Below are 27,504 nucleotides of genomic sequence, written 5' to 3'. Positions count from 1 at the left end.
ATATATATCAAATTCCTAGATCAATGACACGAGGGTCAAGCACATCATAGGCATTCAATAAAAATTTGTTGAAAAAAATCGTATAGTGTATTTTTTAATTTAGTGTGCAATCCATTTAGTGTACAATAGAATAACAGATTATAATTTGTATATACTAATGCAGGTAGTACATTCATATATAATATTAATTTTAAATATAATTTCATTTTCTTATTAAGTAGGATTGTCTTTGAATATGTTAAGTTAAACCAAATTAAATTGCCCACTTTTTTTTTAGGTTAGAAAATGATTTGATTTTACATATGTTTCAACTGAATACTAATATTTTCTCCATATCATAAATAGCATAATAGGAAAAACTTTTGAACAATTATTAAATTGCAAAGTCACACATGTAGTGTTTAATCTCCAAATATACAAAGAACTTATGGAGTTAAGGATGACTGTCAAATCTATAACGTTTATTACAAAAGAAAGTCACATTCAAAAACAATGTGCAAAATTATAGTATAGGAAATGAGATGAAAAAGGAAATTATTTGAGGGTAGTAGTTTATAACATCCTGAGGGATTTTTTTTTCTTCACACCTCTTTAGCTCTCCACATGTTTTTCGGAAAGAAAGACTTTGGAGAGGGTTCAAACAACAACTAACGTAAGAACTAATATAATTGAAAATTTGGAAAATACATTTATTCCAAAGGCTAACTGAAGTGGAACTATTTCATGTGAAGAGGAAAAACCTGAGACAAAAAAAAATTAATATCTGACTTTAAGACATTTTTACAAGTGATACTTTTAAAAAGATAGAGGGGCGCTTGGGTGGTGCAGTCGGTTAAGCCTCCAACTCTTAGTTTCGGCTCAGGTCATGATCTCAGGGTCATGAGATAAAGCCCCATGTCAGGCTCTGCACTCAGCTTGGAATCTGAGTTTCTCTCACCCTCTCCCTCAGCCCCTCCCCCTGCACGCACTCTCTCTTTATCTCTCTCTCAAATAAATAAATAAATAAATAAATAAATAAATAAATAAATCTTTTTAAAAAAAATAGATATAGGGCGCCTGGGTGGCTCAGTTGGTTAAGCGACTGTCTTCGGCTCAGGTCATGATCCTGGAGTCCCAGGATCGAGTCCCGCATCGGGCTCCCTGCTTAGCTGGGAGTCTGCTTCTCCCTTTGTCCCTCCCCACCTCTCATGAGCTCTATCTCTCTCATTCTCTCTCTCAAATAAATAAAATCTTTTAAAAAAAATAAAAAATAGATATAAATATAAAGTAGCATATCTACATCCAAAAAAGAAATAACCCATTTAAGAAATGGGCAGAAGACATGAATAGACATTTTTTCCAAAGAAGACATATAGATGGATAACAGACACATCAACATCACTCATCATCAGGGAAATACAAACCAAAATCATAATGAGATACCACCTCACACCAGTTAGAATGGCTAAAATCAACAACACAGGAAACAACAGGTGTTGGTGAGGATGCAGAGGAAGGGGAACACTCTTGCACTGTTGGTGGGAATGCAAACTGGTGCAGCCACTCTGGAAAATAGTACGGAGGTTCCTCAAAAAGTTAAAAATAGAACTACCCAAAACCCAGCAATTGCACTACTAAGTATTTACCCAAAGGATAGAAAAATAGAGATTCGGAGGGGTTCATGCACCCCGATGTTTATAACAGCTTTATCAACCATAGCCAAACTATGGAGAGAGCTCAAATGTCCATCAACCGATGAGTGGATAAATAAGAGGTGGTATATATATACAATGGAATATTACTTAGTCATCAAAAAAAAATGAAATCTTGCCTTTGCAATGACATGGATGGAGCTAGAGTGTACTCTGCTAAGCAGAATAAGTCAGTCAGAGTAAGACAAATACCATATGATTTCACTTATATGTGGAATTTAAGAAACAGAACAGATGAAGATATGGGAAGGGGGGAAAAGAGAGAAAGAGAGAGGGCAAGAAACCATAAGAGACCCTTAGTCACAGAGAACAAACTGAGGGTTGATGGAGGGAGGTGGGTGGGGGATGGGCTAAATGGGTGATGGGTATTAAGGAGGGCACTTGCTATGATGAGCACGGTGTGTTATATGTAAATGATGAATCACTAAATTCTACTCCTGAAACAAATATTACACTATATGTTAACTAGAATTTAAATAAAAATTTGAAAAAATAAAAATAAAGTAGTGCAACTGTTTAATCTTTCAAATCATTGTCTAATTTTTTAGGTAGCAGCAGAAAAAGAGTGTAAAGAGATCTGAGATACACTGAAAAGTATATATTTTTTTCACATATTAATCTGAATTTGAGAGGTACAGCTCACTTCATGAGAGCATTTCAAGTCCCAGCTTTCTGTTGTTCTGCATCACCTAGGGCAGGATTTAACAAACTACAACCTGAGAATCAAATTCTGCCTGTCACCTACTTTTGTAAATAAAATTGGAGCGTAGCTACCTCCATTCATTTATGTATTTTCTGTGGCTGTTTTCACCTTACAGTAGTAGAATTGAATAGTTGTGACAGAGATCACATAGCCTACAAAATCTGAAATAGATACTATCTGGCCCTGTATAGAAAGTCTTCCACCCCCTGCCATAGGGTGCTGTCTTTGCTTACATGGTCAGTGCTAGCTCACTGCCAAAGCACCCACATTCCAGGCTAGGGGAAGAGAACAAAAGACCAAGTGGAAAGCAAACAATTTCATTTCCAAAGACCAACCTGAACTTGCACAGATTATGTCTCATTTACTTCATTGTCATGGGGTAGACATGTGCTCAGCAAAAATGCAGTGGGTCAGAAATGTGCCCAGTTAACATATGTGTGGGTGGGTCTGTTACTAAAAGGAAAAAGGGTAAGTAGATACTGGGGAACGCTGAGCAGTTTCTGCCACAATTGTTGGGGGGGGCGGTATAGATGGAAATAAGAGTGGAAATAAATAAACCTCTTGAAACATCTGCCTTCATTGAATGAATTTTGACAATTAAAAGCACTTCACAAAGTAGGAGCCTATTTTCCAGGAATTTTGTCTCTTCCTTACTTATTCTTAGTTAAATGTAATTCACCCAAAAACTAGTAATGCTAATATTTTAAAGAGCAGATCATCATATTTGGTATTTTTCTTTCAGTGACTAGAAAGCCTTCAGTCTGGGCAATGGTAACTTTAGCCTGGTATGTATGCCTCCTCTTCTTACTCTATAATATACCTCAGTGTCATTTCAATGACAGTACCTACAAATTCACTTGCTTCAGGAGCATTTTTACACTTCCTCTCCATCTTCCTGGCACACATATACACATATAAACAAGATATGTGCTCAACAACTTAATATTCACTTATATGTTTGAATGCTTTTTTTAAAAAAAGATTTTATTTATTTATTTGACAGAGAGACAGTGAGAGAGGGAACACAAGGAGGGGCAGTGGGAGAGGAAGAAGCAGGCTTCCCGCTGAACAGGGAGCCCGATGAGGCTCAATCCCAGGACCCCAGGATCATGACCTGAGCCGGAGGCAGACACGTAACGACTGAGCCACCCAGGCACCCTGATATATGTTTGAATGCTTTATGTTAGCAAATCCCCATAAGAGGTATTCCAAGGAATGTGAAGATAGGCTTATTAAATAGGGCAGAGTCAGCAAACTACAGTTCAAGAGTCAAATCCAGCCCACTACAGGATGTTGTAAATGAAGTTTCAGAGACCACAGCCGTTCTTTTTCATTTACATATTGTCTATGGCTACCTTTATACTACAAAAACAAAGTTGAGTAGTTCAGCAGAGATTGTATGACCTGTAAAAAGCCTAAATTACTATTTTGCCAATTAAAAAGAAAGTTTGCCAATCCCTGAACTACAACATTCTGAGAGCCCTTACTTTCGTTTGAACTCAGGATTATAAGTAGAATAGCAATAAGTGAGTTTGAATGTAAGCAAGAATTTAACTCTAAGTATAGACAAACCCTAGAATTGATTTCCTTTTACATTTCTTGAAATTTTTCCTGGAGCTTCTAAGGGCAGAAAAGATACTGATTTCATTTGGAAATATTTTAACAAAATGAATAATAAGTTTAATGAGGTTTAATGGTTCCTCCCATTGGGATGAACTGTTTCAAATCAGTTATATAAACTTACTACATTTACTATGTATATTTACTGTGAAACCAAATATCCATAAAAGCATTTTCTTTTTTAAAGATTATTTATTTATTTATTTATTTATTTGACAGAGAGAGAGAGTACAAGCAGGAGGGAGAGGCAGGGAGAGGGAGAAGCAGACTCCCTGCTGAGCAGAGAGCCCAATGTGGGGCTCCATTCTAGGACCCTGGGATCATGACCTCAGCCGAAGGCAGACACCTAGCTGACTGAGCCACCCAGGTGCCTCTCCAAAAGATCATTTTAAAATTAGAGTAGATGTTTCAAAAGAAGGAGAGAAAAACAAATTTCACTTATTTCTGTTCCAACATTATATTTATAAACAAAAAATAGAGTCAATCATTACAACTTAGATTTTAACATTTTTGCTCTACTTGTGTCCCCATGATTAGAACCTTGTAGGATAAACTGAAATTATTGTGGTATAAGCAGAAGTATTAATCTTGAGATTTTTTTACATTTTGGGTTTTTTTTTTTAATTTCAGGATTTTTTTAAAATCTTGGGATATTTTTAAATTATTGCTACAGACATACCTATTAAGACATTCTTAATAAATTCCCTCATATTTTAATATTAATATTTCAACCCAATCCTATGCATTGGGTTCCATTATTTTTGCTGCAGTTTCCTTTGTGATAAGGTTATTGAAATATTCACCCCCTTGCATAAAATCATAAAGAATTTTAGTCCAAGAAAAATGTTTCAAGTTCCATGATAGCTTCTGACATCTATTTTATTAAATTTTACTTTTAAATGTCTCTCATGTTTCTCTTCAGTAAGTGTCCTAATATATTTTGTTGTCAAACTAGATTCTCACAAGTTGAGGTATTTAATCCAGGTATTTAATCCACTTAAGTTTGCACTTAAAAGAGAAAATTTATGAGAAATATTTAACAACTAAAAATCAAGTATAAAATGTGTCCAAATATTGAATAACACATTAAGTTAAACAAGAGTTAGAAAGCATGTTACTGCTTGCCAAAATAATAATAATAATAATAATAATTCTCCCATTTACTTATCTTTGACCAATGTTGAAATTCTAATTCATTTTTTATTTCTTCCTTCCTTTGGAGGAAGTTGAGTAAAAATCAGTAGGTAATCATAATCAAGGATCTCATATTCATTAACATCTTTCAAGAACATATATTTCAATTCTTCTCTGCCTGAGTTAACACAATGCACACTGGAGGGTGAAGAATAAACGCAAGAGAAAAGAAAATCAACTAAAGGACAAAAGAGTAGGGGAGAACACAGACACAAATGGGTTAAAAGAAAAGAATGAGAGAAGAAGAATTCAAGATGATACTGCTTTAATAGTATCTGGGAGTACACAGGGGAGGCTAGGAAAAAAAGGAATTGTGCTGACCTGTAAGAAATAGGCTGTTTCTGGGAGCTGTCCAATGTACTAACAGAACGGCCACATAACTTACCTCCTTAGTAGGAATTGTCTTTGGGAATTCTTCCTGGAACAAAGGCATCTCTTTACTCACCCTTTAAGGCTATTCTTCTAACCCATCTTTAAAACAATTTCCTAACATGTTACTCTGCTCTTCCGTGTCTTCTTAAAAATTCCTACACTGAAAAATAAATATAGCTACTGGCAAAGAAGGAAAAATGAACCCTTCTTCGTTAAAATATTAGAGATAATATGAAAACAGTAAAACTTCATTTTCCTTATACCAAATTTTAAATTTCATCTCAAAAACATGATCTAATGATAACTTTTAAATCTCCCTTAAATAGAATTCTGTATAGTTTCCACTCTTAAGTCCTGTAGGGCAATACCAATCAATGAAGAAAATAAGCCAGATGGAAGTGAAGATTTATCTTTGTTCACAAATACAAATCCGCAATTTAAAAGTCCGAAGACTTCACAACAGAGGGTGAGCTGATCGACCCATTGGCTTATCAAAGGGTAAATCGCGTTTTTGAAAGGAGATTGAAGATGTTTTGTTTTGGCGGAGGGAGGGTTTGCTTTGCCCTCCCCTGCCCCCACTCTGGGGTTAGACAGTGAAGTACACTCAGAGAAAATATTAGGAGCCTCCTTTTTTTTCATTTTATTGCCGTCATAACTTTTGCCCTGAAGTAAAATCTTTCACTTTACATGAGTAGGAGATAAGTAGGGAAAGGAAAGTCAAGTATCTCAGTTGTTAGGCTGATTACAACAAAACCGACTTTAGAAGTCAGGGTTTGTAACGCGGCAGGAGAGCTGTTTCGATGCCCTGGAAGGAGAAAGCCGGTTCCAACAGCGACTCTTGGGAATGCGCTCTCCGCCCCCCCTACCGTGCTTACTTAAGCTAATGGAAGATCTTGCCTTTCAGTAGCCGCTGCACTGGGATACCAGACAAACAGCTCCCCTCGACCCCTGGCAGACAGGGCCCCACTTCAGGACATCATTAAAAGCACATGCACTTGTTTCACACCCATTGGCAGCCTCGGGTGGCAAGATTCAGGACTTCTACTCTGAAGCCAAGGAGAAGCCAGAGTGGTGGAAAACATCCTCGCTTTGAAAATCCAAAGCTAAATTAAAGAGCTACATGAGATAAGGAGCCTGAAGAATATTAGTTGGCTGCGGGGGTGAGGAGAGACACAAAAAGCACAGCAGGTAAGAGGCTGGGGGTTGTTGCCAAACTGTCCCAGGTGGCGCATCGAAAAGGATCTCAGAATTGGAGGCCTATCCCTTTGAGACTTCCATGCGTGTTCAAGCTTGTCTTCTTCCATCAGTTTCGAGAGGACGACATTGTCCGAGCCTTCCCTATCGGTGCCACTAATCCTGTTATCAGCTTGGTTATAAATATTAATTCCCCTGGCCCTTCGGTGATGGTGCCGCATCAGATTCAGAGCTGTTAGGAGTCTCGCCCCTCCCTGCGAGAAACCGATGCGAGGCAGGGCCAAGTCGATGCGATGGCGGCCTATCCGGAGAGGTGCGTGGACGCCACTGTGCTGGACTTCGTCGCAGACCTGTCCCTGGCCTCCCCTGGGCACCCTCTCCTCTGCGACTTCGCACCCGGGGTTCCCTTTGGGGACCGGGACCTTGTGCTCCGAGAGGGAAGACGCGGGAGTCTGGCACGCTTTGAGGAGGAGGATCCAGAAGAGGAGGGCGAAGTAGACGAGGGGGAGGAGGAGGAGGAGGAGGAGGAGGAGGAGGAGGAAGAGGAGCATGGGAGAAGCGCCTCCCCGCTGGGCCGTCCCAAGAGGAAAAGGGTGATCACCTATGCTCAGCGCCAGGCAGCCAACATCCGCGAGAGGAAGAGGATGTTCAACCTCAATGAGGCCTTCGACCAGCTGCGAAGAAAGGTGCCCACTTTTGCTTACGAGAAGAGGCTGTCCCGAATCGAGACCCTACGCCTGGCCATCGTCTACATTTCCTTCATGACCGAGCTCTTGGAGAGCTGCGAAAAGAAGGAAACCGGCTGAGCCGGAGTGGGATGGAGGGGTCTGTCCCCTCTTCCTGGGCGCGCGCGGGCTTGGGGTGCTTCGGGATCCGGCAGGGTGCGGCCGAAATGACAGGAGGGACTCTTCAAGACAGAATGTCTGGCCTTCTGGAGTTTGGTTTGGAGTTGCGAAATCCCCACAGCCCTCGAGAAGAGTGGCAGCCGTAGAGTTAATATACACGCGAACGCTCTCCATGGAGTCTGGGGCAGGGGCGGGCGCGGCACCTTAGGAGTTAGAACGCGCTGGGCTGTCGACGCGAGCGCCCAGAAACAGCTTCTGCCGGCCTGTTGGGTGAGGAGCTAATCCTCTCCCCAAACTGCAGACTTCAGGGGCTTCTGTAGAATCCAAAATCTTCTCTTTTCCTTAAAAAGAAAAAAAAGAAGAAAAGAAATAGACGTTCTTACTTTTTTTTTTTTTTAAGTCAGTGCTGCCCAATCTCGGGCAAGCGCTCGGGTCCTGCCCGCGCCCTTAGTGCGGGGGGGTGGGGGTGGGGGTTCCTGCGACAGAAAGATTTGCAAGGGGTGAGGGGTCTTCTGAGAGGCCAAGGGACTCCGGACCTCTGGTCTGGTCCTCTTTGGCTTGTCTAGAGACAGAAGGAAGGAAATGAGGAAGGAAGGGGAGTCCAGGGTCCGGACAGGCGACCTCTGAGGAGGGACATCATTCTCCCCTCTCTTCCCCTTAACTCGCAGAACCGGAAACCTTGTTCGGGTCGCTCCAGGACACCGACGCTTGAACCCGGAGGTGGACTGGGGTTGCTCGGGCTCAAGCGTCGGGGATGCTCCTGGGCTTGCCGGGATGTTAGACTCTCGGAACTTTGGCCGCCGAGCGGGGCTTCCCCCCTGCGCTTCCGGGAGAATGACCTGGTCTTCCCAGGCGCAGCGCAGTTTGAGCGCGCACTTTAAAATTTTTAGCTGTAGGTAGAGAAGATACCTTTCTTTGTAGCCGCATCTAGGAACAGGCAAAGCAAAAACTCAAAGGAGGAGACGCATTCTTCCACTTTGGAAAATGTGTGTGATGGAGATGAGGTTGAAGCAGAACCTAGGCGAGGGCCCCCACCTCCGGTTTGGATCCTCTGCCATTCCACGGTTTTTCCGTCTGGGCGACCTGCTAACACCTGAACCGGGGTTCTTCAGATAGGAGTAAGTAAGTGAGGAGGAACCTGAGTGAACAAGCACCGCCTAACCGTAAATTCAGAAATTCTAAAGGATAAAGCCCAATACTTTATTTTGCCACTTCATGTCACACACCTTTGAGCACACACATACAATATACATACACACAATTCTCCCTATTATATTTTTAGGAATATAATTCATTTATATTAATAAGTACTTTATATTCATCCTAGAAAGTTTGGAAAACAAAAGTCAAAAAAAAATGAAATTTAAATCACTCCACATTACCATAGTTAGCATTTTTATTTACTTCTACCTTTTTTTCTGTACAGATATAAATTAAATATGCTTAACAAATTTGAGATACTTTTAGATATTGATCTTTTTCCATTCAGCAATATAGAATGAGCACTTTTCTCTGGCTTTAAATATTATTCAAACATAATTTTGATTACTGTATATTACTGTTGTAATGATGTATCACAATTTAGTGCCAGTTCTTTACAAGTAGATAGCTAAGATACTTCCTTTTTAAAAAAAATAAACGATGATGCAAAGAGCATTCTTCTAAATGTCTTCTCTGCCTGTGATAATTTCCTGGTATTAGATAACTAGAAGTAAAATTTCTTCATCAAATGAACATTTAAGTTTGTGGCTACAAATGGCAGGATTGTCTTTCAGGTGGGGTCTGCCAGTCCACACTCCCATCCACCAGCATTGCAGGGATTTGCTTTGTCTCTCAGATGTCTTTATTTAAAACTTTTCCTAGTTCTTCTATCTATAGGAACTGAATTAGTTCTGAAATGACTACCCTACCAAAGATGATTTCATATTTTGATTGTGTCGTTTCACCATATTTCTTCCACCTCTACCATACCATCAGTGTAACGGTAAAAGGAAAAAAATGTAACCAGATAAGATAAAAAAAAAAAAAAAAAACACAGCAAAACAGGGAGTGTATTTTTTTTTTTTTTAGTCTCTAGTGCCTTTAATAAAATGAACTGAAATTTGGACAATGACCTCTATATCAGTTTTATAAAGTAAAATTACTCATTCTCTTCTTTTTTTAGATAACTTTTTGGCTACTGAGACTAGCATATCTTCCTGTATTTTTAAAGATAAATTTAAAGTTACTCATTTTAATATGTTGAAAGAACATAACTAATTATTTCCCAACTTCTTATGGAGTGCTGGTGACTCCATCAATACTTCATGCTTATCCAGTTATTTATTTAATCAGTTAAAAAATGTGTTCACATTTTACATATAGAATGGGTTCAAAATTGAAAGAACTTGCAGAGTCTCCCTTCCTTCCCCCACATAAAGTCCTCCTGAGAATTAAACATCATGTAAAAAAAAAAAAGTTGATGTGTTAAGTTTTTTTTTAAAAATGGTTCAACCCTAGGAATCATCAATATTTTTTGAAAACCAGAAATTTAAAAAAGAAATCTGTAAGACAAAGGACCTCAAAAAAATCACTGGGTCCTAAAGAGTAAATACAAGCCTCCATCATCCTTAATCCCATCCCTCATACTCTGAACCATTCTGTCATATTCTTAGGAAGCCCTTAATATCCTACAGTGAATACCTCTTCAGCATAGTAAATAATATCTAAAAAGACTCTATATGAAAAGTGATTTCTTCATTATCACTAGAAGATTTATGTCCACAATTCTTGAATCTGTTAAAGCGCAAATGTTTTGTTCTTTGTAAATATTTTTGTATGTTTAGAAGCTGCTTTAAAATGTAAAAGTCTCTTAAGGTACTTTCTTAATCGTTGTACTGATAAAATAATTTAAAACCAAATAAGGATTATAAACACAAATAAATGGATTGACTTATTTCCCACACCAAATCCTCCATAGAGATAAGACAAAATTATCTGCATCTTGAACATGAATCCACTATACCTCCGTATTTCGACACTCAACTTTTCTAAGCAATATGACCATTCTAGTTTTTTCATATAAGATCCATAAATTAGTGTACTTTTATTTTTTTTACTGTAGTTGACATCCCCATTGTCACACACAATATTACATTAGTTTCAGGCATATAAAAAAATGATTCAACAACTCTATACATTATGCTATGCTCACCACAGATGCAGCTGCCATCTGTCAGTGTACATTTTTTAAGATAGATAGATTGATTGGTTGATTTACCTGCGAGAAAAAGAGAGAGAGAGAGAGAGAGCTTGAGCGAGTATGGGGGCGCAGGGAGAGGGAAAGAGAAACCCAAGCAGGCTGCTCTGCAGTGAGTACCATGCCTAACATAAGGCGGGACTTGATCTCAGGACCCTGAGATCACAACCTAAGCCTGAGCCAAAACCAAGAGTCAGATGGTTAACCAACTTCACCACCCAGGTGCCCCCAGTGTACTTTTTAGTACAAGTGTTTTTAGTGTATAACACATCCTATGTTAAAATGTTTTATTCTTTATCTTTTAAACATGAATTAAAAATAAGTAGATATTGGTTTTTTAATACCTTCCACCAGTTAAAAAAACCCTAATGTCAATTACTTCTGGAAAATTGTAAAAATGTTTTTGAAATCTCTAAGTTATTTGGATATTTGGAAACTAAATATCATTTCAGATGTTGCTTGGAGGCGATTTATTTATACACAATTTACTGACTGAAACCTGCCTTTTGGTCTCAAACTAAGTTCCCCATAATTATCTAGTTACTATTAGTATTCAGACACGTAAACCAAGAAAAGATCTAAATGAAATCGTATTTGAAAGACATAATCAGACTGTCCAAGGAAAGTAAAAATAATCAGAGGCCTTTGACATCAACAGGCAGCTATTCAAGGCGATCATCTTTTACAGTTGCCCAATGTGAAAGCAGATTTTGGCAAAATTAACACTGAAAACTGAACCAAATATTATGCTAGTGTGCATAATTCCTGCATGCACATACAATTAAGACCCTTGGATTGGTATTTATTATTGCATTTGTCAGCATTTCCATTATAAAAACACAATGGTGGAAGGTTTATAACAAAGCTATAAAAATTCTGATTTGAAATCTGATAAGCAGAGTTTAGCATAACTGTTTCCTTAATTACAAATCTCCAAAGAAAATTTCAAAGGTAATGAAGACACTTAGGTACATTTTATATATGAGCTTCCAAAATGGACCTGCAATTTGAAAAACCAAGAGATTGTATTTAATACAAAATGTAAATTATTTTGTTTTTATCAAAAATAAATGGTAGATTAATACTGAATTTTAAGTACTAAATCCACTTTTTATAGGGTGATATTATTTCATTAAATTATCTTTAATGTAAAATAGAAAAATGTTTAAGTTTTGTTATATATCTTTATCTTGGTGCAAGTTCACTCAAAGGTTCCTGAACTTTGCCAATATTCTGGGTGAAGTTAGTCCTAGTCTCTGGTCAGTGCCCTCTCTTCCTGTGAATGCTGGACTAAAAAAGTTTGCAAAACAAGAGTCAGCAGTTCTGACCATTTTGTTTTGACTTTGGGGTTTCTTTGAATCCAAAGCTCAAAACCAAACCTGGCGGAGGAGGAGAAGGAAAGGAAAGAAGCCATGCAAACTGACATGAATAAAATACCAGGAAGATGGAAAAAACTTCAAGTCTCTATAAACCAAAGCCTATAAATTTCCACAACTTTCTCTGTCACCCCAAATTTTTAGTTCTCTGCCTGAAACATATTCCATAAAGAAATATAAGGAAATGCAAAGAATAGTATGGATGTATTTTTAAATACTCTTTATAGTTAATATTTGGCAGAATCACACCCTTAATCTTGCAGAAAGCAAAGAACTTTTAATGTTCAGTGAAACCAAAAAGTTAATAAATATGATGGAAATTATCATAATAAAATGACTTAGGGTTACTTAGTACTTTATGGTTTTCAAAGCACCATTCACAAACCTCCTCTCATTTGATCCTCCCAAATGGATTTCAACAGGATCGAGAGTCTCTCTATTAAAGTGAGTCATCAGTGTACCATCTTAAAAATTCATTCATTCATTGAAGTCAGCGTGATACTGAGATGCCTAAAGAGGGCCAACTGTCACATATAAGCAACACATTACTTTGAAAGATATTGTTTCCAAAGATCAAAAGCACCTTAACACACTTTGTGGATGATAAATTATACAAAAGCCTAGTAGAGTCTGGCTCCCTCAAAGGCCAAATTTTACCACCTTCTATTCAGGGCTCTGTGAAAGAGATTTCCACCTGCAGTCAGCAAACACAGATGACCTCAAAGCAGCTGTTACAGACACCTTTTTATAATTTCCAGTCTTCAAAAGGGAGGAAAATATCTATGAGAATTTGGAAATAGATCAAACAGTTGGTGTACAATAAAAGGCAGCAGCATCACATATATGTGTTTGAATGAGTGAACAAATGAAGGAATTATGATTACACAATTATTTTACTGCAGATAATTTTGTGATTTCCCCAAAACTTAGTAAAATCACAAGCTGTATTTGTTACCAATCAGATCTTGAACTGACTATATTTAGTCCTATAGTTTAGTGAAATGTTGGCTATATTTAATCCCATGGTTTAGTGAAATGTTGGAGAAGTTAGAAACAGTCTCGAGGAGAAAAACCAAATAACTGGATTATTAGGTCTGGAAATAGTAACAATATCTATAATAATAAGTAATAATATCTATAATCTTATTTATTGTATTGCTTACTTATATGACAGCACATGTTCTAAACACTGAGTTGGGTTCTTTACATAACTATTAAAGTTCAAATAATAAGTTTAGGATATAAACACTGATTATTCTAGCAGTGATGAGGACAGTATGGAATAGAGAAGTTAAATAACTTTCCCAGGCTCAATCAGCTAATAAACAGTAAAACTAAGATTTATACCCACTCAAGGATTTGAGACCAAATTCTTAGAGACTGAGGTTATTTGTGAATGAATACATGATTATTATTTTAAAACAGAAATGATGTAGTAAAAATAAGTATTCTTTATCTTTACTGAGGATCAGAAATGTGGACATGGGTTTATTACCAAAGGGATATAGTTTCTGCAATTAGATTGGTAAGGTTGACTACCGGTGTAAGTTTTTGAAGAGGCCTTGAAATAATCTTCTGTGGATATTTTAAAGCGAAAACTTTCCTCTAGTGGCTTCAGGGCAATCCTACCAGAAGAGAAGAGACAAAACTCTTTTGGTGAACATAATGATTATAAACACAAGCTCTGGAATTTGACAGAAGCGGGTTTGAATTGCAAGTGCATTACATCATGTTATGGAAGCCAATACAACTTATTTAGCCTTGTTGACCCTCAGTTTATTCATCTTTAAAATAGGGATAATAATATTATCCCCCCAATAGGGCCCTTATGAGGACTGACTGAAATACATATGCAGAGTAAATGGTGTACAAGCACTCAGTAAATGGTAACTACTATTAAAATACTCATTATCGTCAACAGCATCATCATCACCATCACCATCATATCCCTTCCAATTCTATGGCAACAAAACTCTATGAAAAAGGCATCACCTTTACCACCAATGGTAATATATGAAAGTACAAAATCTATAAAAAGCAGAACTCATTATAAAGTACATTTAAATAAATTGAAAATAATCAGATACATTTTTTTCCTCTGGTATTTTTTATTCCTGAAATACTTGAATGTCAGAATTTCATTCTGGTCTATGCATCTTTCTAAGTGGAACAACACACACCCAACATGAACAGAGAGATCAAAACCCCTTCCTTTAACCTTCTACTGCAATAGCATATATATTAAAAAAGAAAGGATAGTTAAGTGACTTTAAATTTGAGACAAAATGATCTCAATTCATGCAGAAGAAGTTCTATTCTATCAGCAGCCTAGACATTAAAGTACATATTTTCTAAATAAGTGTGCATTTATTCAAATCAGATAATTTCTGATGGAATAGTTCTGTATTTTAATTGCAACAGCAGTTGCACTGACCTACATATGTGATAGAATGACATAAAACTATGTCTTTTTACACCAATGTTAATTTCCTGGTTTTGATATTGTAGTGTAGTTATGTAAGATGAACCAATGGAGAAAACTGAGTGAAGGGTACACAGAACCTCTCTATACTACCTTTGTAATGCCCTGTGAATCTATAGTTATTTCAAAATAAAAACCGAAAAAAATCAGTTAATTACTATGACATTCGTTTGAACCTATAAAGCACCTAAGAAATGTAAATCATTAATTTTAAGGAGACATTCACTTATACTTGATTCTTGTCCTGAATCAAGTATAATTTTTCTTCAAGTGTTTCCTGTGAAAGTGAAGCCAATTTTTGTGCATGGTATTATGTGGATCCTGGAATGAAAATCAGGACTCTACCCCTGAAGGTCATAGCCAAGAAGTGATTATCTGATTCTAGGTTCCTGGGTCCATTCTGACTTCCTTGGCCAGATACATTCTCAAGTATGGATCTGAGTGTTAGAAGAGCTACACATCCTAATTCTGCCACTTACTGGATTAGGTAACTCACTTAAAACATCTGGGCTTCAGTACCAATCCTGGTCTGTGAAGTAGAAGTAATAAACACAGAGTTATTTAAAGTATCAGAAGAGATCGCATAAAGTGCTTAGTACAGTGCCTCATACAAAGTAAATATTTAGTGAATGCTGTTATTGTTATTGTTTATGCTATTTCAATGTTGAATGAGTATATAGAGCAAAATGACAATTCAGCCTTTTAGAAAGACTCATGAAAACACATACAAAAACAGTATTAAATTGTCTTGCTTCTCCTAAACAGAATCAGTCTTTTATTTATTTTTTTTTTTTTAAAGATTTTATTTATTTATTTGAGAGAGAGAGCACATGAGATGGGGGAGGGTCAGAGGGAGAAGCAGACTCCCTGCTGAGCAGGGAGCCTGATGCGGGACTCGATCCAGGGACTCCGGGATCATGACCTGAGCTGAAGGCAGTTGCTTAACCAACTGAGCCACCCAGGCGCCCAGAATCAGTCTTTTAAATAGCATGGCATTTGTGCCAAATTTAATCCGCCACTGTAATAGCAAATTTTTAATTTTGTTTTTAAAACAGAAATAAAAAGGCAAGGCTTCTGGTCCATGACATGTAATCACAACCTTTGATCTGCCAGGAAGGTCACTGTAAACCCTACATTTCTAAAATAACCTCTGAAATTTGCATATAAAGTTTTTTATATGAAAAGGTAGTATGCTGATTGGTAAATCCTCTGGGAATTTATTTTTGAGCAAATTCATCTTGAAAGCTGTGGTGTTGGTAATAGCAACTGAGAAGTAGGACTGCCTCAATTACTAAGCACTTACGCATACCTGACCTAGACAAACATGAAATATGAAAACCTGGAACTCAGCTCAGTCAGCCAAGAATGGAGTACATAATCATGCTTTGTTTTAAGTTCCCTGCGGGATATAGAAGTCCCTGTGCACCCAAGAAGGTTAAATGATGGCCACCTGCTTTCCACAGAGGAGACTCAGAGAGGAAAAGAGAAAAGGATCCTCTTTGGTGCAGCAGAGAAAGAAGTTGGGTCTCGAAGTGCACTCTTGGACATCCTGTGCTATTTCTGCCATTTACACTTTTTTGAAAATTTGGCACCTGGCTTTATTCTCTTTATTCACAGATTTTTTTTCACTCTGACAAAAATTTATACAAAATCTTTAAAAAGTTGTGTACACTTTGGCCTAGATTTATTCGCAATTTAAATAGGAGTTTTTTTGAAAAGATAAAGTTGGTCTGAACTTACACATAATTTCTCAACATTTAAAAATGGGTAACTCTAAAAAAAACTAAAATAAAAAAATAAAAATGGGGGCGCCTCGGTGGCTCCGTCAGTTGAATGTCTGACTCTTGATTTCAGCTCGGGTCATGATCTCAGGATCCTGAGATCAAGCCCCCTGTCAGCTCAATGCTCAGTGAGGAGTCTGTTTGAGATTTTCTCCCTCTCCCTTTGCCCACTCCTCCGTTTGTGCTAAATAAATAAATACATGTTAAAAAAATAAAAATAAAAATAGGTAACTCTTTTTTCATATCTACTATTTTAATATTTTTTCTTCCTTGCATAGAAAGATAAAAGGATAATTGTCACATCTTGTTCCTTTTAAAAGCTTTGATTCAACTTTAGGTGGTTTATTTGAGGGATGGTAAAGGGTCTTCTGAAATTTACTAAAATTTTTCTGACTTGGGGAACAGACCCAATTTCAAATATTCTCACCATTAGTTCATACTTTTGACCAAAAAATGTGGTAACTGTACTTAACAAGCATTTGACAAGAAGTGGTTTTGTTAATTGTAGATCTTATTGAACATGCCACACCAATTCTTTCATCACTATTCGCTTGCTTAATCTCACCAAAGTCCATTAAAATTAGAGCAGATGAGCTCAGTTAAAATATACATATAGAATGCCACTTTGTTTCAAGATGACGCAACCACAAATTAAACTTCATACCCTTATTAGTATATTGCATTTCATCAAATTCAATTAACTGCTTCTAAAGTTGACATGAAGCAGGCTGAAAAATGCTCAGGACTCAAAGTATTACACAAAAAATCACAACAAAAATCTTCCCACATTACATCCACATGAAAATATGCACTATACCTCAATTCAAACCTCAAGGTCCTTACCCAAGACATCCTCAGAGCTTCTCTTTCTATTGGTTATAACCCCTCCTTCCATTGTATGGTTCACATACATGCAAACATGCATACATGTAAAAGTATTTTTATCAGAATGCCTTCACATGTATTTTAGAATGGATGGTGCATACGTAAATGTTTTCACTACTAGCTCAAATCTTAAAAATGGTTTCATTTTTCTTCCTTTTCCTCCATACTTTGGTAGTTTCACTTTTTTTTTTTTTTACTAATAGCCACCTCTTTTTTGACTATTCCATATGTCATAATATTAATGACTGTTGAACATTTCTAACTTTTGTCACCGAAATTCAAGTGAGCATCAGTGTCTTTACACTTATATTGAAAATAAGCCCAGGAATTACTCCAGTTATTGACTGAGCATAGCCCCATATAAGTATATCAGACCTGAATATAATTACTAAGACCAGCAGCCAGTAAATTGTAGAAAAGAAAATGTCTGGAATTGCCATTCGGGAAACCTACAGAACACTCATTGATTAGATGAGGGTCATTTACTCAATGAGAAAAACAGAATTTTCCCTGGGAGCAGAGCTACTTCCTCTTGGAGAGATTCAAGACTATCTGAAGTTCAGGTAATTTACCATATCAAGAAAGGCGTTAGAAAGGATTCAAGAATGTTCTCTGAACTTTGGCTCTAGTTGGGAAGATCTAAACCATATTTTACAACATTAGGACATTTATGATAAATGAAAAAGTATAAAGCAAAATGTAAGGCATGATTTCATTTCCATTTCATATGGGAATTGTGTAAATATATGTGTGTATGTATGCATATCTTTATGTATATAAATATAAATGTTCATTTTATATATGCTATAGGAGAATTGGTCATTTTTGTACTTGAATATATTTTTCCAGTTTTCTAACATTCTCTTGTAGTCAGAAAAATAGCACAATTATTTTAAAACAAGTGGGACTATATCAAACTAAAAGCTCTGCACAGCAAAAGAAACCATCAAAAAATTAAAAGGCAACCTTTGGAATAAGAGAAAATATTTGCAAACCATCTATCTGATAAGAGGTTAATATCCAAAATATGCAAGTAACTCATACAACTCAATAGCAAAAACAGAAATAATCCAATTAAAAATGGACAAAGGACACAAATAGACATTTTTCCAAAGAAGACCTCTAAATGGCCAACAGTTACATGAAAAAGTGCTCAACCTCACTAATCATCATGGAAATGCAAATCAAAACCACAATGAGATATCACCTCACACTCGTCAGAATGGCTATAATCAAAAAGAAAAGAGGTAAGTGCAGGCAAGGATGTGGAGAAAGGGGAACCCTTGTGCAGTGTTGGTGGGAATGTAAATTAGTATTGTCACTATGGAAAACAGCTTGGAGGGTCCTCAAAAAATTAAAATAAAACTATTATATGACCCAGCAATCCTACTTCTGGGTATATATCTGAAGGAAATGAAATCACTATCTGGAAGAGATATCTGCACCCTTCATGTTCACTGTAGCATTATTTACAATAGCCAAGACATGGAAACAACCTAGTGTCTACTGACAAAGGAATGGATAAAGAAAATATGGAATATATATGCAATGGAATATTATTTAGTTATTTTTAAAAAAAGAAGAAAATCTTGTCTTTTGCAACACGTGATGGATTTTGAGGACATTATGCTACAGGAAATAAGTCAGACAGAGAAAGACAAATACTGCATATTCTTACTTATATGTGGAATCTAAAAATGCCAAAATCATAGAAATAGAGTAGAATGGTGGCTGAATGGAGTTGTACAGCAAAGGAAATGGGAAGATGTTAGTCAAAGGGTACAAACTTCCAGTTATAAATAAATTCTGAGGGTCTAATATACAGCATGATGACTATAATTAACAATATTATAGACTTGAAAGTTGATAAGAGAATGGATATTAAATGTTATCAAAACAAAAAAATAATAAAATTATTTTAAGTTAAAAATAGCCACACAATACAAATTGTGAATTCTACTCTTAGTTGTATGTCAGGATGCTGTTACTTAAGTGAGAACTATTGCCTTCTTAACTCTAAAACATTTAAAACTAGGTATTTAACATGCTTAGATGTGATATTCTGTAATATTTTTCTTTGGATACTGCAAAGCATAACATTATCAGCATATTAGAGGCTCCTCTCATGCTTCCCTCCAATTATTGCCTTTCTCTCCCTACAAGGATATCCAGTAACCTGATTTTTAACAGACGTGATTAGCTTCCCAGTTTTTGTATTGTTTTATATAGAGGAAATCATTGGGTTTTGGGAAAACACTACTTTTCAATTATAAACCTGTCTTCAATAAAATAAGTATTCTGACATCCCCCCCAAACATACAAGATAAGTTGAAGTTAATTAGAAAGATAAGGAATAAATATACCATTAAATACACAAAGTTAGGGTGCCTGGGTGGCTCAGCCGGTTAAGCATCTGCCTTCAGCTCAGGTCATGATCCCAGGGTCCTGGGATCGAGTCCTACATCAGGCTTCCTGCTCTGCGGGGAGCCTGCTCCTCCCTCTCCTTCTGCCTGCCACCCCCTGTGCTTGTGCTCTCTCTCTCTCTCTCTCCCCATCAAATAAATAAATAAAATCTCTTTAAAAAATAAACAGAGTTAAAAATTAAAAGGAAAAGTACTTAGCAAATATGCACTTTAATTTTACTGACAGTGAAATGGAAAATGCAAATGGAAATTTTAACAATGTTGTGAGCCTTCTTAAACACAGCTGAGTTTACCCAAAATTTACACACATACACACACATACACATGCCTAATAAAAATAACTACAGTAAACTATACTAATTTCTAAGAAAATTCCTGGCTTTTAAACAATTAGCACCACATTTTTCTTCCCATTTAACCCCATGGGAATTACAATGCATGTATGAGTACATGTGCAAGTGCCTCGTGTGTGTGTGTGTGTGTGTGTGTGTGTGTGTGTGTAGAAACATATTGTATAACATTTAATGTTTACTTCATTATTTAAAAGGATATATTAGAACCAGATAAGTGTGATCCTCAAAACTATATATTCATATGCATATTCATTTTCATGTACTTTTCATATTCATGTTTGAAAACTGCCATATATTAAAAGAAAAAAAATTCATTTCTAACATAATTTCAAAATATTTCAAACTTGCACTGCTTTTAATAACTTTTATTGTTTTTAACATGTGACATTTTATCCCCATTAGCAATAACAGATGTCTAATGCATTAAAAAGGAAAATCCTGCACATATGTTGAAATAGAGGACTTTACTGAAAGGAAAGCATGTGCTTTGATTTATATTAGTCAAAATTTAGATACTGTACTTGGTGCTATTTCAGGAAATGAAAAGGTGAGGAAACAGTTATATACTAGTAAACCAGAGCAAAAGTCTCCATAGAAACCAAAACAGTTTCAGTGGAAGCCACACAAGCTAAATTAAAACCTAGAATATGGTCATATTAGCCCCTAGAGAGCTAATTCGTACAGAATAAAACCCTGCCTATTGGTTCATTCATGTTACATAGTATTTACAATTCTTTGTTCACATTTAACTGTCAAAAACTAATCAGTCATCGAGACTGAAAATTTGGGTGAATGCTAAAGAGAAAAGATCACAAAAACAAAAGTGTTTACTTACTCTTCCCCAAATCCATTATCTTACACTGCACGTCAAAGGGAACACAAAGGGCAAACTGAAAAACAATGAAGGATAAACCCCATTGTATTTGTTTGGCTGGTGTTTTGCCTCAGCTATCACAGGCACTCCTGTGGACTTAGCTCCTCACTGCAGACAGTGCTGAGTGAGGAACCACAAGCCAGTAGGGACAGCAATTAATTTATTGATCAACTACTATGCGGCCTACATATACTATGTCATCCAATCCTTACAAAATACTATGATGAATATTAATATATTCACTTTACAAATAAAAAACCAAGTTCAAATTAGTTAAAATATCCTGTCCAAGCCTAGACCGTGGTGGAACCAGATTTTGACCTAGTTGTCTCCTTCTCTAGACATAACAGTGAGAAACGTTGCCATAATGTACCTCTATGCCCCTGTCAATTAGCTGGAGGCTAGCATATACTCCTTGCGAAGGTGGCCCAGCATTGTTTGTGTGTCCAGCTTGGTAAGGAACTTTTACAAGCAAAGACTGAAGGACTCCTTTAAGAGTTACTGTTGGTTCCTATGGTTTCAATTTACACCATCCTTCAGTACTATATTTTTTGCTAGTAGGATGATTTGTATTTCATGCAATTTGTATTTTGTTCCCTTACTCTCGTTTTCTGTATTATTATTGCTTCGCTTTGTGTTCATAGAGTGTGAAAGAAATAGTTTCTTGCATCTAAATTGGGCTGTTTTCTTAAATGCTTCAGAAATACGTGTGTGTGACACCCACATATAGCTTCTTACTGCCTGATACTATAACAAAAAGGCTACCACCTCAAGACCACATAATCCTTGATATTTCCTTCATGTGATGCATTTCATTAGAGTCTCTGATTCATAATTAATCAGAAGGTATACTGTCAGCTTAAAGTACCCTATATATGATATTTATTGTGTTTATGATGCTTGGGGGAAAAGGGGGTGTGTATGGACTATATAAGCATTAGATAAATCTGTCAAATTGGATATCACAAACTTTGTGCTCCCGGACAGAGTTACTTTCTGTTTTTTGTTTTTTTTCTTTTCTTGTTCACTTCATTGTCTTGCTCCTTAGCAAAATTAAAACTAAACTGAGATGATCTTCTAAATGTGAATTTTTAACCTTAAAACAGAGAAAATTTGCTTATAAAGGTGTTTATTTCATCATCTCCACAAAAGAAAAACACAACTTACGGGCTGAGACTAAGTCTGGTTCATATCTATATTCAATTCTAGTATAAGACATAATCTGCCAAGTTATAATGCCAAGGAACCCAAAGCAATGTCAAGAGCGGCACCGAGGTCAGAAATTCCAAGTCCTACTTGTAAGAGGACAGTGTAGACAAACCCCAAGGGAGCATCTTTTAAGAGGAAAGGGTACTACTCAGACTACCTAAACTATGAATCTGAGGGTGACTGGAAACGTTTCATGGAGGCTGGCCATAAATTTACTACTGAATGGATCAAGTGGCAAAAGTGAATACAATTCTCAGATTTATGACATTTAATTCAGAAATAGAGGTTCTCCTGCAATAAAATTCAAACCATTGGGAGAATTTCCATGTCAGAAGATATGATTTATAACATTTTCATCATCACCTTAGAATATAAGGCCATTCTTATGTCTCTGATTTTGTGGATGTTCTTTAAATTACTTCACTATTGCATAAATCTGTTTTTCCTTCATGCTGACTGATTTGCTACAAGTTAGTTGTAGTTGCTTTTTAATATTCCTATATCATTAGTAATTGGCTTTCAACATATTACACTGTATTACAGTTCTACTAGTTCTTCATTGATCATTCATGCCACAAGGATAAGTGGTTATGTGTAACAAAAAAATAAAATCATTATAGATCTCTCTTGCTTCCCTTTACTTCTCTCTCTCCCCCACATAGCTTTTTTTCCCCCTGTTCATGCTGTCATCTCTTGGACTCATTGACTGAATTTTATATACTAGCATATAAAATTGAAAGTTTCTAGAGTCTTTCCTTCTGTTAAAATGCATGCAAATTGTTTTCTACAGAAATTATAGAGAAAGAAAACATGAAGATATATTTTATTCAGCTTAGTGAAGTTAGTGGGCTACATAAATATCTCCTTTGGGAGAGAGAGGTTGACAAAATGATCAAGAAGGTGAACAATTTCCTGACTCCCCTTTCCCCAGTCAATGTGCATGGTCATTCTTATGTGTAGCCCTAAACTAAGTAAGCACTTAATGTCATAGTGAGGAGAGAGTGAAAAGTAGCAATAACGTAGGCTCAGTTTACATTTAAATTGGGCTGGATCGGATTGAGTTTTCTTGCTCTATTCAGCATCCAGTTCTTGTGCTAACTTTCATTACCAATTTCACAAAAATCCATCAAATTATTTATTGGACGCTTACTATGGACTTGGCTCTGTTCTCAACACAATTTTCTCATTTGGTTAAGATATCTTGCCTAAAATGAGCTCACAGTAGAATGTCCCTCATGCATCCAGTTTGTGCAGATACTAGATGGGATATGTGGGAGCCTTAGAAACACTAGACATTGGGATATAATAGAAGACATGTAGTTAATATATTTTAAGTTGTGTAGTAGCTTATACTTAAATGCCCTTAGGTTGAGGCTGCTGGGAAGAGGAGCATTGGCAGGCTGAGTAAAAGGGCCATACACCTAGCATGCAGACTATGACTAGGTCTAAAAGAGTAAATCCACATTGAAGCCAAGGTTCATGACTGTTTTGTTCACTACTTGATAAAGAACCTGCTAGTTATCTAAAACTATTCATTCTCCCCTTCTTCCTTTAGCAATGGAACCTGTGAAGGTTACAATTGACATGGCTATCCAGCTAATGACTGTATTTCAGAGCCTCACTTGTAGTCAGTTGTGGCTATGGGACTATGATCTAGTAACGGAGTATGAGCAGTAGTCACATGTAATTTCTAGATAGGCTCTAAAAAGAGGAACATATCTTCCCTTGGCTCTTCTCCTTTCTCAGTGGCTGGAATGCAAAATTGAAATGAGACCTGGGGTGGTCATGTGGTCCATGAATTGAAAGTCATATTTTGAGGATAATAGAGTAAGAAGTTAAAACAACAAGGCTGAGCCATTGAGCCAAGCCTGTAACACCTATCCAAATTTTTAATAAAGTAAATAAACTGTGCTATTTAATCCACTTTATTTTTAATCTCTTTATTATAGTGCCATATCCTACTTAATATATCTCTTCCTCCCAGGTGCCTGGGACAGTGCCTGACACATAAATAGGGTCTCATTAATATTGTGCACCATGAAGGGGCAGAATGAACTCACACTACACAAGTTTTTAAGCTTAAGGCCCAAATACAAATAGGCAAAGACTAAGTTGAAATTGTTCTAACCATGGTAAGCTGATATGAGAGAGGGAGTGCTACACATTACGCCTTTCCCCCACCTGTTTATAACCCACTGCAATTCCTCATACCCTAGCCTCATCTTACAAGGTACCATTCTGATGTTTCAGAAGGGAAAAACAGTCTAGCTCTACAAAATGAGAGAGCATGAAATGGGACAGAGTAGAAATCAGCTTGTATGTATTAAAAAACACAACTCAAAGTATTGTCATTCTGTGACAGTATAAACAATATAAATTTGAATGTAATACAATTTTTCAAAAAAAAAGTTAAAATATATCTTATCTAAATTCAAAATTTTAAATTATAAGAAATTTAGCATGCTTTTAGTTCATCTGTCTTTTGTGACTTTCTCTTTGACAATGTAGATTCGGGCTAATTACAGAAGATGGTAATTGTTAATTGTTATACTCTTGCCTCCAAATAGGGGCAACAAAGCTTTCAAATTAAGCATGTTTTCCATTTAAGTTATTGGTGGGCTCAATGGTTTTTGCAACCTAGATTACTTCATTTTACTATCAAGTTTCAGGGAGCACAATTTCAAAATCACTTCTCAATAACTTTCAATATCTCAGCTAAGAAAGATAATATTTACTGAAAATAGCCAGAAGTATATATATTATTCAAGAACTCAAAAATCTATGACAGGATTAAACCGCACAATCAAAAAGAAATTAGCCTTTGGTAACGTTACTTTTAGTAAATTATCTTTGTCAACATAATATTATAAACCTATGTTAAATAACATTATTTTTTAAAAAGGAACAGCCCTGGGCACCTGGGTGGCTCACATGGTTAAGCGTCTGCCTTTGGCTCAGGTCATGATCCCAGGGTCCTGGGATCGAGCCCCACGTCGGGCTCCCGGCTCAGCAGGGAGCCTGTTTCTCCCTCTGCCCCTCCCCCTGCTCATGTTCTCTCTCTCTCTCTCTCTCAAATGAATAAATAAAATTAAAAAAAAAAAAAGGAACAGTCCTGTGAAATTTGTTGGGTATTTAATATATAGATATTGTCACATGAAACTGAATGCTTCCTTTTTCAATTAACTTAAGTAAAAAAGAAAATTCTTTCAGGCAGGTCACAGTATCAGGAATAGTTGGACTTCTCCTGGACTGTGTGTGTGTGTGTGTGTTTCCCTTGTGGACCCTATGGATCTTAAAATTTTTTGTGACACCTGTTCATATTGTATACTAGACTTCTTAGAGCCAAGTTTCTGATCCACCATTAAAAAATACACAGATACAAGAAAGATAACTAGCCTACTAGAATTTCTGGCATCTTAAATATAAGTCCTCAAAAAAAAAATACATAGGACATTCTTTTGCTAATTTACATTTTACTTTATACCCTTGGTTTCTTTTGTTTTGTTTTGATTCATTTATCTTGCTTATTTTTAACATATGTCTTCCTGCTGACTTTTTTCTATTTACGTCATCTACCTAAAATCTTTTATTGGAATTGTTATTTATAAATACATGAATATTTTTATAAGATGTTCTCCTTTAAGAATTTTTTGTTTAGTTTCACACTTACTCTTGTCATCTTTATAACAACTGGTTGGACTTCAGTTGCTCTATTTCCTTGTATCATTGTTCACCATGTTCTTGTGTCACTCTTGGTAACCTAAGGATACACTTGATCTTTTGTTGTTGTTAAGAGGAAAATGGTATTTTCTGAGTCTTTCCACACTTGTCCATATGTGTGACTTTAGCTGGTTATATGAACTTCATGGACTACGATATTCTTTTGGCATGTGTTCTTATGGAAAAGACCTAAGTGGCCTTTCTTTCATAAATAAATAACCTATGTTCTCTATCTGGATGCCTATAGGATGGTTTCTTTATCTTCTTCAACATTTTTCTGGAAATATTAATGGGTATGGACCTGTTTTCATTCACTTTGCTTGGAATACAGTGTGCCATTCCATCCTGTGAACTGTGTGAACTATTTTTCCCACTGTGGAGAATTATTTTATGTCTTGTATTATTGATTATTGCTTCTTCTCGATTTGTCCTGCTTTCTTCTTGGGAAAATAACTTATCTCTAATTTCATAAATATCACCCCACTTAAAATTGTATTGCCCCATTAACCCCCATACCCTTTCTCATTATTTTTTCTCTCCAGAATAATTACCATCTTTGGTTTTTCCACTCCTCATCTCTTCCTCACATATACTCCCATAATGATTTCCTGAAGTTACACAGCTTCAAAGGCCATTGATAGGCTGATATATCCTGAATTTTACCTCCAGTCCAGACCTCTCTCACAAACCCCAGACTCACAAAGTCCAACTGCTGCCCAGCAATTCCACTTGGATTTCTGACCAACATCTCAAACTCAACATGTCTGAAATGGAACTCTCTCCCCTGAAATGTGGGCCACCACAGTCTTCTCCATCTCAGTGGTTGCCAATGCCCCCTTATTTTTTCTCAAATAAAAAGCCCTAAAGTCCTTCTTGATGCCTCTCCCACACACCTCATATCTTTAGTGAATCTTACTGGCTCTGCCTTTAAAATAGAATCCAGTCACTTCTTTCCAATTCTAACTCCACTGTTACCATCTAGTTTGGGTCACAATTGCCTCTCACCTAGATTACTGCAAGTGCCTCCTAACCAGTCTCTGCTCCCCCCAAAGAAAAGCCCATACATCCCATAGACCTTGGCACATTGCTGGGTCAGCATTATTTCCTCTACACGGGGATGTCATCAAGTGAATACTCTTGAGTTGTGACACTTGTGGTGGAGTGATATCTTCATATTATGACCGGAATGGACCACTCCTTAAATGGTTGTGCCATCCTGAGGACTCAGAAAAGAACAGGATTGACATTTCAGCGAAGAACTAACTAGACTTCTTAGAGCCAAGTTTCTGACCCATTAGAATTGCCATAGCCTCAGATCGGGTACTTCCCTCACTACTTTCTCCCAACTATTTTATTACACAAACCTCCAGCTCTCTGTAACTATTAGGCTGGAAGGTCTTCCTTGTCGTCTAGCTCAGAGTCAGCTGTTCCAGCTTCTCCTTTGCAAAGAAAACAGAGAATTTACAGAATTTTTTTTCTGCTTTACTGTAGTCTTTTGCCTCCTCACCAATATTTGTGCTAACGTTGCTATACAAAAAAAATTG

At 36.6% G+C, this 27,504-nt stretch overlaps 1 protein-coding gene and 1 long non-coding RNA gene across 4 annotated transcripts in view; one reads left to right on the top strand and one right to left on the bottom strand.

Moving 5' to 3' along the window:
- Nucleotides 1–7,067: 7,067 nt before the first annotated feature.
- On the top strand, nucleotides 7,068–7,580 carry FERD3L (Fer3 like bHLH transcription factor). The gene has a single exon (XM_036113173.2). The coding sequence runs from the start codon at nucleotides 7,068–7,070 to the stop codon at nucleotides 7,578–7,580; it is 513 nt and encodes a 170-aa protein (XP_035969066.2).
- A 947-nt stretch (nucleotides 7,581–8,527) lies between these two features.
- The window catches only part of LOC118548987 (uncharacterized), a 30,022-nt gene continuing 11,045 nt past the window's right edge, over nucleotides 8,528–27,504 (bottom strand). Inside the window, exons 4-5 of one of the 3 annotated variants that reach the window (XR_013442779.1) lie at nucleotides 10,813–10,878; nucleotides 8,528–8,757 (exon numbers count right to left, since the gene is read on the bottom strand). This is a non-coding gene — a long non-coding RNA (uncharacterized LOC118548987). Of the gene's footprint in view, nucleotides 8,758–8,997; nucleotides 10,879–13,107; nucleotides 13,859–27,504 lie in introns of those variants that run through there. The other 2 variants (XR_004923844.2, XR_004923845.2) reach the window with 2 other exon arrangements.

Source organism: Halichoerus grypus, chromosome 12, assembly GCF_964656455.1.
Source record: "Halichoerus grypus chromosome 12, mHalGry1.hap1.1, whole genome shotgun sequence".
Classification (NCBI taxonomy): domain Eukaryota; kingdom Metazoa; phylum Chordata; class Mammalia; order Carnivora; family Phocidae; genus Halichoerus; species Halichoerus grypus.
This window is presented reverse-complemented; position numbering and strand designations above follow the sequence as displayed.